The sequence below is a fragment of the Mus pahari genome, chromosome 12 (genome assembly GCF_900095145.1).
Source record: "Mus pahari chromosome 12, PAHARI_EIJ_v1.1, whole genome shotgun sequence".
NCBI classification, from domain to species: Eukaryota; Metazoa; Chordata; class Mammalia; order Rodentia; family Muridae; genus Mus; species Mus pahari.
Genome location: NC_034601.1, coordinates 915,756 through 933,355, shown reverse-complemented (window position 1 = coordinate 933,355; position 17,600 = coordinate 915,756). Strand labels below are relative to the sequence as shown.

General features: G+C 54.6%; 2 protein-coding genes across 2 annotated transcripts in view; one reads left to right on the top strand and one right to left on the bottom strand.

Moving 5' to 3' along the window:
* Positions 1–17,600, top strand: part of Coro7 (coronin 7) — a 51,789-nt gene that overhangs the window by 27,358 nt on the left and 6,831 nt on the right. The window contains exons 10-14 of the mRNA XM_021208960.2: positions 16,140–16,194; positions 16,504–16,561; positions 16,638–16,783; positions 16,864–16,956; positions 17,115–17,246. Of these exons, the coding sequence (XP_021064619.1) occupies positions 16,140–16,194; positions 16,504–16,561; positions 16,638–16,783; positions 16,864–16,956; positions 17,115–17,246 (484 nt within the window). The remainder of the gene's footprint in view (positions 1–16,139; positions 16,195–16,503; positions 16,562–16,637; positions 16,784–16,863; positions 16,957–17,114; positions 17,247–17,600) is intronic.
* Positions 1,013–11,847, bottom strand: Vasn (vasorin). Its single transcript, XM_021208961.1, has 2 exons — positions 11,658–11,847; positions 1,013–3,653 (listed from the first exon to the last, which is right to left on the bottom strand). The coding sequence occupies exon 2, from the start codon at positions 3,642–3,644 to the stop codon at positions 1,623–1,625; it is 2,022 nt and encodes a 673-aa protein (XP_021064620.1). The 5' UTR covers positions 3,645–3,653; positions 11,658–11,847; the 3' UTR covers positions 1,013–1,622.

Genomic DNA, 17,600 nt, shown 5'->3' with positions numbered 1-17,600 from the left:
TGTGGCTCAGCCTGACTTGATGCTGACATCAACACCCAAACCACAGGGCCTGTTCCCCAGGCCTGGCTGGGCCTCCTCCTTCCCTTCAGGGGTGAGACTTGGTACCAGGGCCATGACCCACAAGAAAACACTGATTGGCATCGCAGCCTGTGAGTGACTGGCTTCTGCTTTTGCTGGGCCCTTCTACTCTGCCAGGGCCCAACTCCTCTCTCAACCCTAAGGGTAACAGACAAAGATGATCCATCAGTTTTCAGAGTTGCCCACACCCAGTCCAGGCTGCAGCTGTCCTTGAACCTAGTCTTGCTGCCCCCACGGCCTGTAGTCTTCCTAGAAAACAATCCTTTGGGGTTCTAGAATTGCTGGACACATCCCAGAGCAGGAAGTTAGGGAATACCCAGGGCCACCAAACTTGGCACCGTCTGCAAGCCAGGCAGTCCTTTAGCCCTGTTCTTACTGCTAATGTTGTGTCTGGCCCCGCTTTCCACCCACTGGGTTTCTTGCCTTGGTAATCCACATTTCCCTCACCACTACCCTTCATTACAGCTAGGATTGTGCCAGAACAGTGTAGACAGCAGGAAGGAGCCGGGCCACAGGTACCTTGCCAGCCTAAGACTCTGTGGTCCAGTCTGGAAGCCACCTGGTCCCAGGGTCAGTCATTGTCAGGCTCTAGAATGAGGACGCTCCAGGCTGTCTTTTCTAGTTGAAGATAGTGGACTGCGTTTTCAGAACACCCAAGGAGAATGTGACCTCCCTCTGTGTCCTGTGTTTTCTATGAGCCCCTTCCAACCTTATACATTAAGCACTGTGGTTCCAGCTGGCAGAAGACGAGGCCTAGCCTAGGGTAAGCTGCCCTAACAAGTCCATTTTCCTGCCCCACCCAAGTGAAAGCCTTACCATGGGTCAGGACCCATGGTTAGAGCATTCTAATGGCAGGGCAGCAGCCACCAAGCCTGTGACCTTGCATGTCCACAGACCTTAAATCTCATGTACCCCAAGCCCAACCAGAGAGACAGGCAATTTACTTTATTTTTTATTTTCTTACAAAAGGCCTTCATATCATCAATAGTCTTACAAAAACCAAAGTCCTTGTCACTGAGTTTGAAAAACACTTTCCCAGCATAAATGGGAAAAGATCTTTTATAAATACATTAGAAAACAAAACAAAACAAAACAATAGAAGCGAATCCACATGTGCCCAGAGCACCTTTCCAGTTTCAAGTGTGCCTGCACTTTTGAGGCCAAGGCCACCACCCTAGTGCCTTCCCCACTCATTATTTCTGGGGGCTTCCTTCACTGGTTACCAGACTCTGTGGTTTGGGAAGCGCAACATGCCTAGCCATGTTACCAGCACATGGCAGGGCTCACATCCCAGGGTTGCACACTGCACACAACGGCAGGCGCTGTACTGGATGCACTGGCGGCTGGCAGAGTTCATCTGGGCTGTAGCAGCTTACAGATGAGATCCAGCCCAGAGAGGGTCCCACGGCGCCATCACACATGTGCGCTGTCAGTGCCATCACGCATGTGCGCTGTGGTGCATAATTGAGAACTTCCTTCTGTGGCAGCAGGAGGGTGGTGACTAAAAGCCTGACCTGATCCCCTGGCTGCTCTTTCTCGCTGGTCTAAATGTAGTGCTTAGCAGGGAGGACCCCCTGAAGGCTGGGCCCTGAGTAGCCCATAAGAGGCACCTCACAGTCAGGACCACCTGACAAAGCCTCCCCACCTCCCTCTGTTGCCTTGGAGCCTGGCTCCAAGGGGGCTTTCACCCCCTCTAGTTCCAGGGGCCCAGTCCCTGGTCCCACCTGCCCTTTGTCCTGAGCTGTAGAAGTTACCCGCGCCCGCCGCACACAGTAGGCTGCCCCTGCAGCAGCCAACACAGCCAGAAGTACAGCGGCCAGGGCAGGCGCAATGAGGAGTGGCAGGTTGCCCTCACGGGCCTGGGTGACTGGGGCATGGTTAGAGCGGACTGCCTGGGGAGTGTTGGCCTCCCCACAGGCCTCCTCACCTTCAGGTGTCCGTCCAGCTCCCAGGGGTGTGACACAGATAGCATAGGTGGCATTGGGTCGCAGCTGGGTGACTGTATACTCTGCAAGTGAAGCAGGCAGCCGTAATGTCACCAGTCGCTTGTCAGGGCCAGACAGGTTGCGATAGGTGAGCCGGAGGCTCCGCAGCTGCAGGGTGTTACCCTGCAAGTAGCGCTGCAGCTTCACACGCAAGGAGGTGGGGCTTACCGGCTCAATGCTGAGAGGCAGCAGCCGAGGGGGCCTTGGAGTGTCTGGTACAGAGCTGGGCTTCATCCCTTGCTCCACCGGACTCTCACAGTACAGGCCAATGAAGCCCTCAGGGCACAGACACTCCCGGTGGTGTCTTGCTCCCAAACGGCAGCTACCACCATTCAGGCAGATGGATGCTGGACAGTCCTGGGGCTGAGGAACTGGCCTCATGGTTGGTGGGGCAGTCGATAGTACGGTGAAGGCCTGGGTGGTTGACTCCGTGAGGCTAGGCCAGGTGGGAGCTTGGCTAGAAGTTGAAAGAGTGGGCTCCCTGATAGTAGGCCTTATGGTAGGTACTGTGGCCGTGGTAGTGGTGACTGGGCAGCCAAAATCTGCAGAATCCAGATCCAGGAGCAGTCGGCCAGCATTCTTGGGTGGGAAGTGACAACGCGTCTCTTCGGGGCTGGCCAGCGTAACATGGCTCTCACGCACCCAAGGACCAAACCAGCTCAAGGGGCACAAGCAGTTGAAGGGGTTTCGGGCAGCTGCTAAGAGGCGCAGGCGGGGAAAGAGACTCGAGAGGTCACTGGGCAGGGCCTGCAGGCTCAGGTTGCTCACATCCAATTCCTGTAGGGCAGTCAGGCCAGCGAGGTCCTCAGGCCGTATCTGGGCAATACGGGTGTTGCCAGCCAGCCGCAGGCGTGTCAGGCCACGCAGGCCTTGAATCACGGATGGCATGTGCTCCAACTGGTTGTCAGAAACATCCAGGTCATGGAGGTTGCGAAGGCGGCCAAAAAGCCCCTCATCCAGCTGCCGCAGCCCTAGGCCAGCCAACCTCAATGCCTCTACATTGGCAGTATCCAGTATTCCAGCTTCCAGGGCTGGGATGCTGTTGTAGCTGAGGTCAAGCAGCAGCAGGCGGGGCAAGTGCAATGGGGGCAGCACCTGAAGCTCATTGTCTGGCAGCTTGAGCTCCAGGAGGCGATCCAGCGCATCGAAGGCACCGGGTTGGATGTGGCGAATTCGGTTCTTGCCCAGGTAGAGGCGCTCCAGGCGTCGCAGGCCACGGAAGGTCTCATTGGAGATCTCGTGCAGTCTGTTGGCAGTCAGGTCCAGGTTACTGAGGTTAACAAGTGGCTGAAAGATGCCACCGGGCAGGCTAGTGATCTGGTTCTGTGACAAGTCCAGAAGCTGCAGGCCTGGGAGGCCAGCAAAGCAGCCCACATCAAGTGTAGTGATGCCGTTCTCAAAGATGTACAGGCCCACTGTGTCAGGTGGCACGTCTCGGGGCACTGTGGTTCCCTGACGGGCAGTGCAGAAGACTATCTGTGGCTGGTTGCACTGGCAGCCTGATGGGCAGCCCTGTACTCCAGACCCCAGGGGCACGAGGAGCAACAACAGGAGAGGTGGCAGGCAGCTCCTGGAGTGCATCTTCTGTCCCTAAGAGCAAAGAGCTTATGAGTCAGGGCTGAGGGCAGCCACATCAGGAAAGCCAGAGAAGAGTTATCCATTCCCCACCCTCAGATGCACCAGAGCCCAGAACGTGTGAGTCAGGTCCCTAGTGCCCTTGGCCGGTTTCTGGGCCATCTCTACCATCTCTTCTCTATGTGATCACACCACTATGGTGGTGGTGTCGTGGATGAACACACAGCAGGCTGATCATGTGGAGGCTAACTAGCCTAAGGACCGTCAGCCACGGCAATAGCTCAATGACAAGGTTCCCTGTCTTGAACCCAGACCTCTCTGCCCCAGCCAAGCCCAGTCCCTCTAGCTGGCTGTGTGCACAGGGAAGGAGAACTGTGGGTCCTGAAGCCCCTCCCTGAAGAAGCTGAAGAGACAGGATGGGCAGTTGGCCCGGGCGCGTAAGCAGAGAAGCTGGCTGTTGAGGCCGCTGGCCCCTGCAACACACTCTTGTGTCCCTCCCTCCTCTGAGGGAGGAGAGACCGCAGCAGGAAAACTTCACATGGAAACTATGGGATCTGTGTTTTTCCACTTGTGCTGTCAGACCTGCCCAGGATGGGGGCTGTGGGCCACCAGGATGTGGCCAGTGACGAGGTTCTTAGAGGAAGGGTGAAGGCTGGCTGGCTGTCCTCGCCTGGCGGGTGCCCCGTCTGGGGAAAGGGGTGGCTGGATGAATTGAAACTCCTTTTCTTCCCCTATCATCCAAGCACGAACTAAAGATGAGGAGCCCTCTGGTTCAGGTGAGGGGAAAGATATTGTCCTCGCGGTGAATGGTGGCCTGTCACATGTCACAGTGTGGGCTGGGCAAGAGTATCAGGCTAACTCTTCAGATGATTTTTGGAGGGTCTGCTCTGGGCTAGCCCCTAGAACAATAAACAGCACTGTCCCCCAGAAGTGACAGTGGCCCGTCCTCCCCACATGCCAGTGCTTGCTTGCTCAGCGCTGCTGCCTCAGTCCCCTCAGCAGCCAATTGAGATCATTTGTCACTCCAGAGTAACAGAGAAGGGGCTTTTAAAGGTACAGTGCAGAGCTGGAGCCCAGGACTTGAGCATACCCAGTATGAGAGGGTGTGCCCTGGGAGGCCCATGCCCGCTATGGCCGCATGTCCTATCAAACCCCACCAACGCTGGGGCTCCCACTCTTGTCCTGGGGTGAGAAAGGCCTGAGGGCCGCACCCAGGCACAGTCCTCACTCTGGGATCCCCAGAGGCCTGGACCTTGCTGGTGTGTAAACCTTCCCCCAGGCAGGTAGTTCTGCCTAATGGCTGACCATCCCCTCCCATTCCAGGCACCTGCTGTTCACACAAGGGCCTTTTGTGCTAGAGCTGGGGCCTCCCTTCCCCCACCCAGTCTGCCTTTACCACTATCCCATCTGAAGGTTCCCCTTTTCCAAAGTACAAGGGCCCCTGGTGTGAAAGGGAAGAAGACAGACAGACTGGGTCCCAGGACAGGTGAGTTAGCTGCATGGGGCCTTGCGCCAGCTCTAAGTGAAAGAAAAGGCTTTGGTGCCCAGGTTAAGCCCACTTGCCCATCTACCCCTTTGTCAGGGAAGGGACCTCTAAAAGCCCCTTCTCTTCTGTTACTCTGAGCTACAAAGCGTCCCTCAGTGAAGAACACCTTGGAGCTTTCCCAGCCCTGACCTGCTCTGCAGATAGCTCATAACTTCCTTAGGCAGAAGTCCTGCTCACCTTTGCTCCTTGAGCTGCAGAGCCTGTGCAGTGCTTTTCTGCTGAGGAAGCACTTAGGTAGGGGCTCCTATTGAGAATCAGCTGAGACAAAAACCAGAACCTCGAGGCCCAAGGGTCCCTGATCTACCAGCACCATGGGGCTCCACAGTTAGCCGTACTGTACCTCTAGCTCCCGTACCTACAGGACCATTTCTGTTCTCCCTAACTCAAGGTAGCCTGTTTGGCTGCCAGATATGGGCTTCAAATGACCTCCATCCACACAGGAGGTGAGAGACCTACCCCAGTCAGTCTTCTCAGTGCAGCCAAGTCCAGGTCAGACAGGAGGGGACCCTGCATGCAGCTAGCCTGGCCACACTGCTGATTTGTAAGAGCCCATTGCAGGCAGGTGGCCCTATGGTCAGTTGTCCAAGCTGTGGGGGAGGCCTCAATTGGGGACATCAGCTTAGCACTTGACTCTCTTCCGTATGTCTTCCCCATCTCAGAGCTGTGGGGCTGAATGGGTGCTAAGGAGGGGCTCCTTACTCTGCAGTAAGGGAAAAGGGATATGCAGGGGTGGCTGACCATAGGATGGTTGCCTGGCTAAGGGCTGAGAGTGATAGAATAGCCATACAAATTGGTAGGAGAGAAAGCTGAGTTAGATTAGCAGTGACCAGGGTTCTAGGCCAGGAAGGCCATACAAGTAATAGCTAATCCAATTCCATTCCTCCATTAATCATGTTAGTTTCTTTGCCTGACCCCTGGCTTCACCCTTCCCAGCAAGGAGAGACTGAAGCAAAAGGTAGATCTAGAGTTTTGGAAAACTCCAGTTTGCAAGCGATCGTCTGTTGTCTGGGAAGCTCTGTCGTACGTGGCTCTGGGAACAGTGTGGTTAGGACAGAGGCTGACCATGGTGGGAAGCAGCAGAAGACAGGCCTGACTTGAGGTTGGGTGTCCTAGAACCTTCTCCATAGACCAGGCTGATCTTCAACTCACAGAGATCCTCCTGCTTCCATCTCTGAAGTAGTGGAGTAAAGGTGTGCATCACCAATGCCGAGCTTGAATCCCTTCTGGACTGAGTCTCATCTTTCACCTACAGAGCTGTTGAGCCGTTATGGGCAGCCCTGTGGAGGACGCCGTCGCCGTCGTCGCCGCCGCCACCGTCTTCTTCTTCTTCTTCTTCTCTTCTTCTTCTTCTTCTTCTTCTTCTTCTTCTTCTTCTTCTTCTTCTTCTTCTTCTTCTTCTTCTTCTTCTTCTTCTTCTTCTTCTTNTTCTTCTTCTTCTTCTTCTTCTTCTTTTGGTGTGGATTTAAACAGGGAGTTCATTCTTTAATATGTAAAGTTGTCTTACCATTTTGCCTGTGTGTGTGTGTGTGTGTGTGTGTGTGTGTGTGTGTCTACACAGTGCCTGTGGAAGCCAGAAAGATTGTTGGATTCCCTGCAACTGGAGTGGAACAGGTGGTTGTGAGTCTCCTTATGGCTGCTGGGAGTCAAATCTGGGTCCTCTGGAAGAGCAGCCTGTGCTCTCTACCACTGAGCCATCTCATCTCTCCAGCCTCAAACAAGGAGTTCTTTTAATGAGTTCTGAAGGACGTTTAGCTTGTCTGGGATCCCCGTCCTTGTACGTGCTGTGTGAACAGGCAGGGTCAGGCAGCTTCTCTAGAGTTGCTACTGGCCTGTGCGTCAGCTGATTATGGTCTGACAGAACTACTGCCTTTGCTTTGATATCTGATCCTTGAGGGGCTACAGAGTGGCTATTTCCTTTGTAAACGTTGTGGGGAGAATTCTGGAGCAACCTGGGCTTTAGGGGTCAGGAGGGCAGCATCTATGAAGGGTCGGGCTGCTTCTTCTTGGATTCCTCAACTAGGTTGGCCTGACTCTATCACAGCAGACAGGCCTGGCTCTCTCAGTGCCCAGGAGCCAGGATGAGGTATTTAGGTCTGGCTCTAGAACCAGACCACAAACCCCACCTCAGCATCCACTGGCGCTAGTCACAGCACCTGCTTCCCAAAGCAACTGCCAGATGGTCAGTAAACATCATTAGCTACTGGAGGTATTGCCTGTAAGCCAGGAGCTCTGCCTTCCTCATGAGCAGGCTCTACTGTGGAGACTGTACCACTTTCATGCTAGCTAGGTACCCCTGGGCCCAGACCCAGGCTGCATGACTAGGCATCCGTCTACTCTTAAGGCAATACGAAAGTGGGGGTGTGGTCCTTAGTTTTGTAAAGGAATGTGGGGTCAGTGGTCCTTTGGTCCAACCTCCTGAAACACATGACCTCCAGCAGGGGACCTGTGAGTCAGGACAACCAAGGGTATTGGTCATCCAGTTCTCAAGGGCTAAGGATGCCCTCCACACCCAAGTGTGTGACACACTTGTGGGCACCCACCCATACACATGCCTGAGGTCAGGCAGGGATGGGAGAGTGGGTGCGGTAGGACCCAGGCATTTAGTTAACACAGCAGCCCTGGAGCTGGTGCATCTCCCTGAGGCTGGTCATGTGCCCATCGAGGTGGAGAAGACAATTGAGAGCCACCCCCTCTTTGCACACTTATATAGATAGGGTCTGCAAGGTCTGCCTCTCACTCTGGGCTCCAAGCCTCTGTCTCCTGGTGCTGGACTGAATGGGCTCTACTCTGCTTGCCAGGCCTGGCAGCAGCCCAGCCCCAGGAGGCTGCCAACCCCCCCCCCCCCAACTCCCTCCTGCAGGCAGGATTGTGCTGGCGGCCAGAATAGCTGGCTCCAGTTTCGCTGACGTGTCCGAGGCAGTTCTGGGCTCTGGTTTGGTCCATCCCATCTCGCCTCTCTAGGACAGCAGTCCTGGCCCATCAGAGAAGATGAGTTGAGGGTCTCTATTATAGGTTTTCAAACAGAATTCAAGGAAAGGAGGCAGAGCCCAGACAGGTAATTAAGTCAAGGGATCCCAAGCCAGTTCTGTTCATTCTGCTTTGTGACCTTACCCCTTCCCTGTGTTGGCTCCCATCTCTGCCTATAGCTAACTCAAGGGCTTCCCTAGCTGAGCTGCAGGGGTAGATCACCTAGGAAGCTCTCTTAAAGCCACCATTCCCTAGGCTTTGTCTATTGTTTTTTAAAAGTCCCTCCTGTTGGGGAGAGGCAAGCAGCTCTATTTTGAGTGAAGTTCTCTGTTGGGTCTTCTGCACAGCTAGAGGGACTGCCAAAAGGACCATGAGGACATTCATTGGTCAACTGCTATGTTTGTCCAGGAAAGGATTCTGGGTCTTGGAGTAGGTGTGGCCAAGGTGGCCTGTCTCCACCCAGGTGGGTGACCTGGCTGCTGTCAGACCTGTCAGCCAAGGGAGATAGATCAGTGACTAAGATCAGTCTCTGGCTTGAGTGAGCCCTTGGGGTGGCAGGTTGTGCCATCTTAAGAGAGGTGCCACCTGTTGGGCAAGAACACCTGTGGCCCCGGGAGCTATGTGGTGGCTGTGGCCCAACTAGATGTGGGCTAGGAGAAGGACACTGTCAGCACGCGTGGCAGGTGTGCCGCTCCTGGGGCTCAGCCTCCTACTGCCTTGTCCCTGCCCAGGGCCTGGCACCCACTGAATGAGCTGTAACCCTGCAATTAACCCTGGACCTTCCGCAACACCTTAGTCACTACAGAAGGCCACCCACCCCAAGCTTCCCGGGCACAGGAGTCTGAGAAGGCAATGGCCTCACAAGGGTCTTTTCTCTGTTCACATTTGCCACACCACTGTCCTACAAGTCACTCAACAGTCTTAGATGAACCCTCAGCTATTGTATGACACACAGAAGCCCCTTCTGGGGTCTATGAACTGGTCATTGAACCACAACTCTGCCCCCATAGTTGTCACTATTGACCAGTGGCTGGGGCTGGAGGCCAGCAAGGTTCTCAACCCACCCCAGCTCCCTCAGGCAAGCCAGCTCTCTCCTTAATGAAATCTCTTAGGCAGCCTCCAGGAATGTCAGAGTCTTATTGCATTCCCCAGGAGGAGTTGGGGGGGTGCAGGGGGGGTTCCCAACCTTAAAAGAAGAACTAGCCTTCTGCCTTCCCCAGCCCCCCCTCCCAACTGAGGTGGCCTGAAGAAGCCTCCTCACAGCCAGGGAGATTGGAATGAGGAAAAGCGGGGGAGGCTGAGGGGTTGGGGAAAGCAGCCGGGCTGACTCTGGAATGTGGACACTGATAAAAGGAAGGAGGGCTAGTCCTCCTCACAGATGCCAGAGCACCCCTGCTGGCCTGCTGCCGTCACGTGTACACACACACCCTCTGGGCCACACTTCTGCTTGCGTGCGTGTGCGTGTGTGTGTGTGTGTGTGTGCACGCGTGCACGTGTGTGCGCACACACTTGAGTGTGCCTCTGCTGCTGTGTGTGTGAGTGCACACACCTCTCCCTCCTCCAAAAGCACACACAAATTCCATAGCAGTGAGGGGAGCTGGTTTTCTTGGCAACACAAGGGCCTTGGGCTCCACAGCTCTGGGAGGGGCTCCAAGGGAGCTCTGGGGAGGGTAACTGGTCCCTTCACAGAAGATTAGGACATGCCAGTGGTCAAGAATGACTTTAGACACTTACCCAAGAGAACTGTGCTGGGGGTGGTAAGGTAGGAACCACTTCCTGTTGCCAAATGGAGCCCCACTTTCCTGGGACTCCAGTTGAACCTAGCCACAAAAATCCTGGCTCTTCCTTAGTACTTATCCTAACTAACCCAAGCTGGGGATATCTGGATTGGCAGTGACTCTGTGTGTGTGTGTGTGTGTGTGTGTGTGTGTGTGTGTGTGTGTGTGTGTGTCCCTGTCTCCCTGCATGCCTGGCTATCTCTCTTGGCCCCAGGCTATCTGCCAGAGGGGACTTGCTCAGGAAAGGGTAAGTCTTACAGTGTCTGAGAGGCCCCTGTGCTCTCTTCTCCCACCACTTCCAGAGGGTGGTCTCCAAACACTGCCACAGCAGCCTTCTACCTAGTGCCCTCTTTACCCACAGATCTCAGGTGGCTCTTCTGGTGTGCAACTATGAGGCTTGGCAAGTTGGGGACAAGCAGCGTCTGCCCCCCTCCCTGAGCTGGCACGTGTGCGCCTAGGTCTTTCCTCTCTGGATGGGAGATGCTAGATAATGGTCTGGAGGGAATCCAGCTGGGCTGCTCATTACCAGAGCCCTCTTCCTGCCTCTGACACTCTGTTTACAGAAGTTCCCCCCCCCCCCCCCGGGCTGATTCCCCTGGGAGAGGACAGTAAACTCTAGGGACTACCCTCCCATCCCCCACCTGCCTGCTCCAGCTCTACTGGGCTATGCTAACAGCTGGGTCCATACTGGCCTTCATTGCCCACACCAATGTAGCCCCTCACAAGGCTCCAGCCCACCCACATCTCTACTTTCCCAGCAGCCTAGGGGGAAGGGACCTTTTACCTTTTAGCCAGACCCTCTCCCCTAGGAACTCTTGACCCAGATAGGGAAGAAGGCTCTCTTGGTGCCTCTTCCTGGAGCATCACCTACTATTAATGCAAAAAGCAGGCAAGGGAACTCCTGAGCCTTGGGTTTCTTCTACTGCAGAGGCTGCTTCTGGGATCCAAATGGAAGCAGTCAGTGACCCTGGTGTGGTAATCGTTAACGAATGGGGGTGAGGTAGTGTGGTTGGCACCAATCAGCTGGCCTGCCAGTGACCACAAGGAACCTAAGCAGTCCTCTGGCCCCAGAGCTGCAAGCTGGGGAACACAAAGGACTAGACTGGCTATAGGCCATTGGGTCTGCAGCTCAAGCAGAGTCCATTTACTGGTAGAGATGAGATGCGCTGATACCGGAGCACTAAAGACTCTGGTTAGTCAAAGTTCATCCCTCACCTGGGGGCACACCTATCTATCTCCCCATTCCCGTTCCTCTCCAGGCCTTCCTGCGTATTCGTGGCTTCTGCCATGTATGACAAGGCCCAGAGGACCCCAAGCAACCATTCTGCACAAGGGCACCAGACTGTCTGACCCCATGGGGGGAAAAGTAACCAGACTACGGCTGGGCCATCCCCTAAAAGAGGGTTGATTCATAAAACTGGTCACGCCAGAGGGCCCAGTCGTGGGAGGAGGAAGCAAGGGAGGGGGTGTTTATTTTGTCTACTCAGAGCCTCACGGGTAGGTTAGCCATGTACAAACGCCCGCCCTGGCTCTCCAGAGGGTCAACGGAGGCCCCTGAACCCACTCAGGAAGGGAGGTGCAACTGGACGTACCCGCCCAGGTAATCGCCCGAGGCGGGGATAAGCCCCTCGCTCCGGCAGTCGCAGTCCCACTGGAGAATGTGCTAGTGTGCTGTTCCAATGTGATCAGCTCTGCTTGTCGCCCCCACCCTCGCCCCTAGACACTCACCGGGAGACGACTTCGGCCGAGGGAGCCGGGCCGTGCGGCCCAAGGCCTCAATGGGGCCTCAGTCCTTCACCTCTGGCCGGTCCTGAGAAGTCCGGGGTCCTGGGATCCAGAGGCTACTGCGTCCCGGTCTCCCAGCCCCGGTCTCTGGCTCCGGCTCCGAAGTTGACTCGTAGGAGGCTGGTCTCTGCTTAAGATGTAGGGGTGGGTGGGACCGTCTCTACCGAAGGCGGGGCTTCCTCCAATTGGCTGAGGCGGGGCTTGGCCAAGCCTACACACACCCACCTCCTCTGAATGGGTCATTGCACTAAGCAGGCCTAGTCTGCACCTAGACATCTCCAGATCCCAGGGAGGAGTGATTTTATAAGACTGGCTTAAGTCTATCGTTTGCTGTGCGATATTTGGACAGGTTCCTGATTTTTAGCTGAAAAATATCTAGTGACGAAAATTCAAGAAGTGTACATTAAGGTCAGTGAAGATCTGGAGAAGCAGAGGTAGATTGTAGGGGCCAGCAGGGATGAGGACTGAGTCCCCATGACCAACCCAGTCTGCCAAAACTGAGGACTTTTCATACAAATCTAGATTTTTTTAGGCATAATCTCACAATGTGTTTTTGTTGGTAGCTAATTCCAATTTCAAAAGCTAGAAAGGCCACATGAAGTGCTTCCAAGAGCCTCTTATATAAAATCTCTTAATGCTGGATTTGAGAGCTTCGCAGCCATGACAGCGTCCCTGGTCACCTTGCCCAGCTTTAAACGAGAGCCTGGGACCTAGGGACATATGTCTGCTCAAGCCCCTACAGTCACTGAAAGCTTCAAGACTAGAATATGCCTGGGATGGGAGGCAGGATTGGGGACTTCATCAACAGTAGGAGGGACCTAGGTATTGACAGCAGCCCTTGATTAAGCAGGAGGGTGCTGTGCCAGGGGCTGGTTCAGAAAAATCCCCTGCCTTGTAGGATTCCAGGAAAATGATCATCCTCCCCCTCCCCCTCCATGGTATGTGGTTAGAGTCATGCCTCAGGGCCTTTGGGGACCCAACTCAGCTCCTGGATTTCACCATCATGTCCCTTTTCTGCCGGGTCTGTAGCAAAGGACTTGTCTGGGTCACACTATCTGGAGTCTTGTCTGGCCTCAGCTGGTACTTGTGTGGTAAATGCAGGACATCCACACCGCCACACTCTGGGGCAGGACTGACCCCAGACGTTTCGTTTGGCCTGTGTGTCAGGTTTGAAAGTTGGACACGTCATTTCCAGATTTGAAAAATTGAGTGGTTTCACATGAAAATGAGTTTTCCTAGCCTGTCTTAAACAAGAAGTCCTTGAAGGCTGAGTGACTACTGTCCCCCAGGTTCACCGTTACCCCAGGCACAAACCCTCTGTATGGCAGGCTCCTCAATCCCCCAGTGTTGTGAGTCAGGTCTGTCATCCCAGCTCCTCTGAAGACAGGCAGGAGGATAACAAATTCAAGGTTAGTCTGAATAATTCCATAAAACCTTTTTCAAAATAGAAATCTGAAGGTTTATCTCAGTGGTACAGCACTTGAGATAAATAAGGCCCTAGATTCAATACCCAGTACCAGCAAGACAGGGACTACACAAGTGCTCTGTGACTTCTAGTCAGACTGTCCCAAGCCACTTCCATGAACCATGAGGCCTCTGAGGCCCCATCCTCCTAGAACTCACAGCTTCCAGTACATCCCATCTTGTCTAGCCTCTCATTGCTCTTCACGTACCTCCCAGGTCCCCACAAGGGAAGAGTGTGGGATGCTTTAGACCAGGCCTGGATGGCAGTGACAGATCCACGGGAGCATGAATGGTGGGGATAGCGGAGATGTTCAAGAGCTGCTGTCCCCCTGCAGTCCCACCCCTGTTCTTTCACAGTATCCTTACAGGGCACTTGGCAGGCTCATGACATTGTCAGACCATCGTCACTTCTTACCATCTAGTAGGTGGCAACATCTAGTTAGGGTTAGCTCCAGGCCTTTGCCTTTCTCAGACTTTGGATCTGGGGTAGACTCTGGACTGATGTCAGTGAAACCCTTCAAGGCCTAGCGACCATAGCAGCAGCACAGGTATGGGCACGGTATCCCTTCCCGTCTGGCCTTCTGTCAAGTCAAAGTGTGTGTTCTGCATCCTGACCCAAACACAGCTTGGCTCTCTCCACAAGGCCTAGAGGCAGGCCCATGCCAGCTGTTGGCTGTTAGTGCCGGATGCTGTGACCCCATTTCCCTGCCCATCCTGGGCAGTGGGCAGCAGGATGCCTAGCAGAGATATCCAGATGGCTCTACCTGAGGCAAGGAGGACTGGCCTGACCTGTCAGAGGAGCCAGCCCTGCCCTCTCTGACTTCCTGCTCCTGCCACCCAACACCTGAGTCAGTGGGCAGGCTCTGAGGGGGTGGTATGAGGGGAGGCCTAGGCAGGCTTCTTCAGGAGGTGTTTCAGAGAGCTGGTAAACTGCCAGTGCTCCCGTGGAATGCTTGGGTTCTTCTCATGCTCTCTCCTGGGCAGTACAGCAGAAGGCCACAGAGTTGTCTCCAAGTCCCTTGTCCCCAGCTCTGCTCCAGTGCTGTGCTTCTTTAGTTCCCAGTTTCCCAACCTTTCCTTCCTCAGAAGTCTGTGCACCTGTCTCAGGGCCATCTTGTTCCCTCCCTACTTTGTTTAAATTGTACCATCCAGCTTGGGATGGTAGAGTGATTTGCCTAACATGTATAAGGCCCTGAATCAGAATTCCCAAGTTTCACAAAACAACAAAAATAACAACGTTCTAATTGCTTATCACCTACTGCAGAGAGAACTTCTGATTCACCAAGCTCTGTTTCACCTGGCCCTGCCCACCTGAGTCTCAGCCATCTCCTCACTGCATAGGGTCACCACACACCACATTTCCTATCCCCAAAAGGCCTTAACTCAATACCTGCTATAAGCTCTTGGCATATGATGTTCTCCTTGTCTGGGACTTTATCCCTGTCATGTTTGACTTCTGCCTAACACTGGAATCAAAGAAACACCCACTCCCCAGTGGCCCAGCCAAAACCAAGTCATCCTGCCTGCTACTGCACAGCCTCAGGGAAGCCTTCTTGCATTTGCCTAGTTATGAGATTGTGTCTGCCTTGTGCACAGGCAACTGAGTGCCTTGAACATTGTACTGGGTCGCAGCTCTCCTCTATTCACATGATCAGGCTGAGCTGAGGACTGAGCAGAGATTAAATGATTATAAACAAATGAGGAAAACCAAATGGAAGAGTGCTAATGTCAACTCCAGACTTGTAGGGTGACCCTAAGCCACTGACCACCCTTTATATGTCTTACTTGCCTTCTTCTGTGCCAGGCAGGGGTCAGGCTGAGTGGAGAAGGCCAGCAGTGAGGGCAGCTCGCCCTGCCAGCCTGAGATAATGAGGGCCTGGCCTGCGTTACAAGTTATCATCTTAGGGCCCTCCAAGATATTACAGATACACTTTGGGGCCCCACCCAGCTCTCCACCCATTCTGTGGCTCCTGGCAGAACACTAGTATGCGGGGGAGGAGGGGACTGGACAGCAGACACCACTGGGGGACTACAACAGGGATGGAACACTGTTTGGGACCAGGTGTGGGGGTGCAAGCACTTAATCCCAGCACATGGGAGGCAGAGGCAGGAACATCTCTGAGTTTGAGGCCAGCCTGGTCTATGTAGCAAGTTCCAGGACAGCCAGGGCTACATAAAGAAACCCTGACTCAAAAAATAACCAGAAGGTTGCCAAGTTCTCTTGGATGCCCTTCCTTCAACGAGAGAGGTCATTGCAAAGCGGGGTGCCTTGGGCCTGGGACTTTTATGTAAAGGGTCTCCAGGGCCCAGAAAGGGGAGGTGGGAGTTCTCGGCCAGTGAAAAGGTTGGCCTTAGGTTGTCATAGTACTGGGCTCCCAGCCTACCCCAACCCTCTCCCTCCACCCATGTCCTCACCTCAGGAATGTGCTTTCCACTGCCCTGGGCTGTCGCTCAGGGGATGCCAGGAAAGCCTGGCAGTATTGCGGCCTTCCCCACTGCTGGGCACAGCCGGGCACAGGCAGCTTGAACTAGTACAGAGGCCATCTGAGCTTCTAGGATGTAGAGTGGTGAAGAAGACAGTACCACCCTGTCCCTGGAGCCGCCAGAATGGGCTTACTCTGCGTAGGCTGCACTGGAGGTCAGAGGGTCCCTGGTTGGAGCAGCTACCCCCTTAACCTCCTTGCTTGCCGTGGTCACATACGCTGGCTGAAGTAACGTTATGTATGTTCTCATGAGATCGGGCCTGAGCTCTCAATGCCCAGGGCCAGAGCAAGCGCTGCAGGGAACAGAGCAACTGGATGACTGTGGCTTAGTACAAGGGCAGTGCCAGAAGAGATTGAGGATTTAGAGACCGGCTAGATCCAGCTAGAAGAACCTTCGTGGTCCCTGATCTGAGGTCACGGCCTTGCAGACTTCCTGCTGTCTTGCCTGTCGTCCAGCCCACTGGCCCTCTCTCCCTAGGTCTCTGATACCTCTGCTGGATCCAGACTCTGGACTATTGGTCCTGGCAGGGAAGGTGAGCAAAAGGTTGAACCGCCCCACCCACTGCCCCCCATGCGCACTACTCAGAAACTAGGCCCCTGGGCTGTTTTCTGTGAGCGAGAACTGTGCATCCTGCATAGGCAGCCAAGGTGAAATGACCTCTAGGTCATCCTTAGGAGAAGGCATGCCATAAACGCTGATGGTTCTCACCACATAAAGTAATGAGCGAGCGAGCGAAGGCCTGTGGCGGGTGCAGCTCAGCACCCAGCAGAATCAAGGCCTCTGAGTGCTTGCTGCAGGTCCAGTGCACGGTTGGGTGGAAGTCGGGCTGTGTTTGTTTCAGGGTGAGAATCAGCTGTACTGTTATGAGGCGACCCCACGGCAGCCTGCATTGAGCCCAGGTGAGTCCTTGCTCTCCCTGCCGCCCCACCACTGGACTGCTTCCCTTGCTGACTGTCCCTGTGGTGCCCTTGACAGTGACCCAGTGCATTCTAGAGAATGTACTACGAGGAGCAGCCCTTGTTCCCCGGCGAGCACTGGCTGTCATGAGTTGCGAGGTGCTCCAAGTCCTGCAGCTGAGTGACACAGCCATCATACCCATCAGCCACCACGTGCCCCGAAAAGTGAGAGGGGCCCTGGCAAGGGATTGGGGAGGGACGGAGAGGATCTGGGCCTCATTAGCTCCCTGCCTGTCCCTCACCAGGCTGTAGAGTTCCATGAGGACCTGTTTCCAGACACAGCCGGCCCTGTGCCTGCTTCTGATGCTCACGTGTGGTGGGCTGGGGACAACAAGCAGGTAAGGCCAACCCTGCCTCCTGCTACTCCTCTCTCATCCTCTGGTCCCAGCAACCCCTGGAAGCTACCATTTGGTTCTCTCAACTTCATGTCTACCCTCCAAAGGGCCCCATTATACCTGGCAGCATGAGCCTCCCTCAATGACCTGCCTGCCCCCAGGTCCAGAAAGTCAGCCTCAACCCAGCCCGCCAACCCCACCCTCGCTTCACGTCCTCCCTGGTGCCCACTATGGAGCCAGCCCCTGGCATGGTCCAGCCTGCAGAGATGCCCAGAGCTGACACAGACCTAAGTGTAAGTACCAAGTCACCTCCCCTACAGCTAATGAGATACCACAGTAGATAGTGAAGTGGTCAAGAGGCTATTCTATTCACCTGCCAAATAGCCTTTATGATCTTTAGCTGTCAGGCATAACAGAGGCGTGTGCAGCATAGTAAAGAACTTAACACTGTGTGCTAAGCTGAGCAGGTGTTAAAGAAGCAGGGTTGTTCTTGAAATGCTGGCAGCTGTAATGCCCACCCCCCCCCAAGAAAACTGGGAGACAGGAGCAGCCACCTCTGTCCCCATGACCTGAAGCTCATTTCCCTCTTTCAATTGCCACCTGACTCATGCTTCAGCAGGCTCGTGCCCAGACCATTGTCCCAAAGC

Excerpts from the sequence above, each read along its gene's own strand:
- Vasn (XM_021208961.1), bottom strand. The coding sequence starts at position 3,644 with ATGCACTCCAGGAGCTGCCTGCCACCTCTCCTGTTGTTGCTCCTCGTG.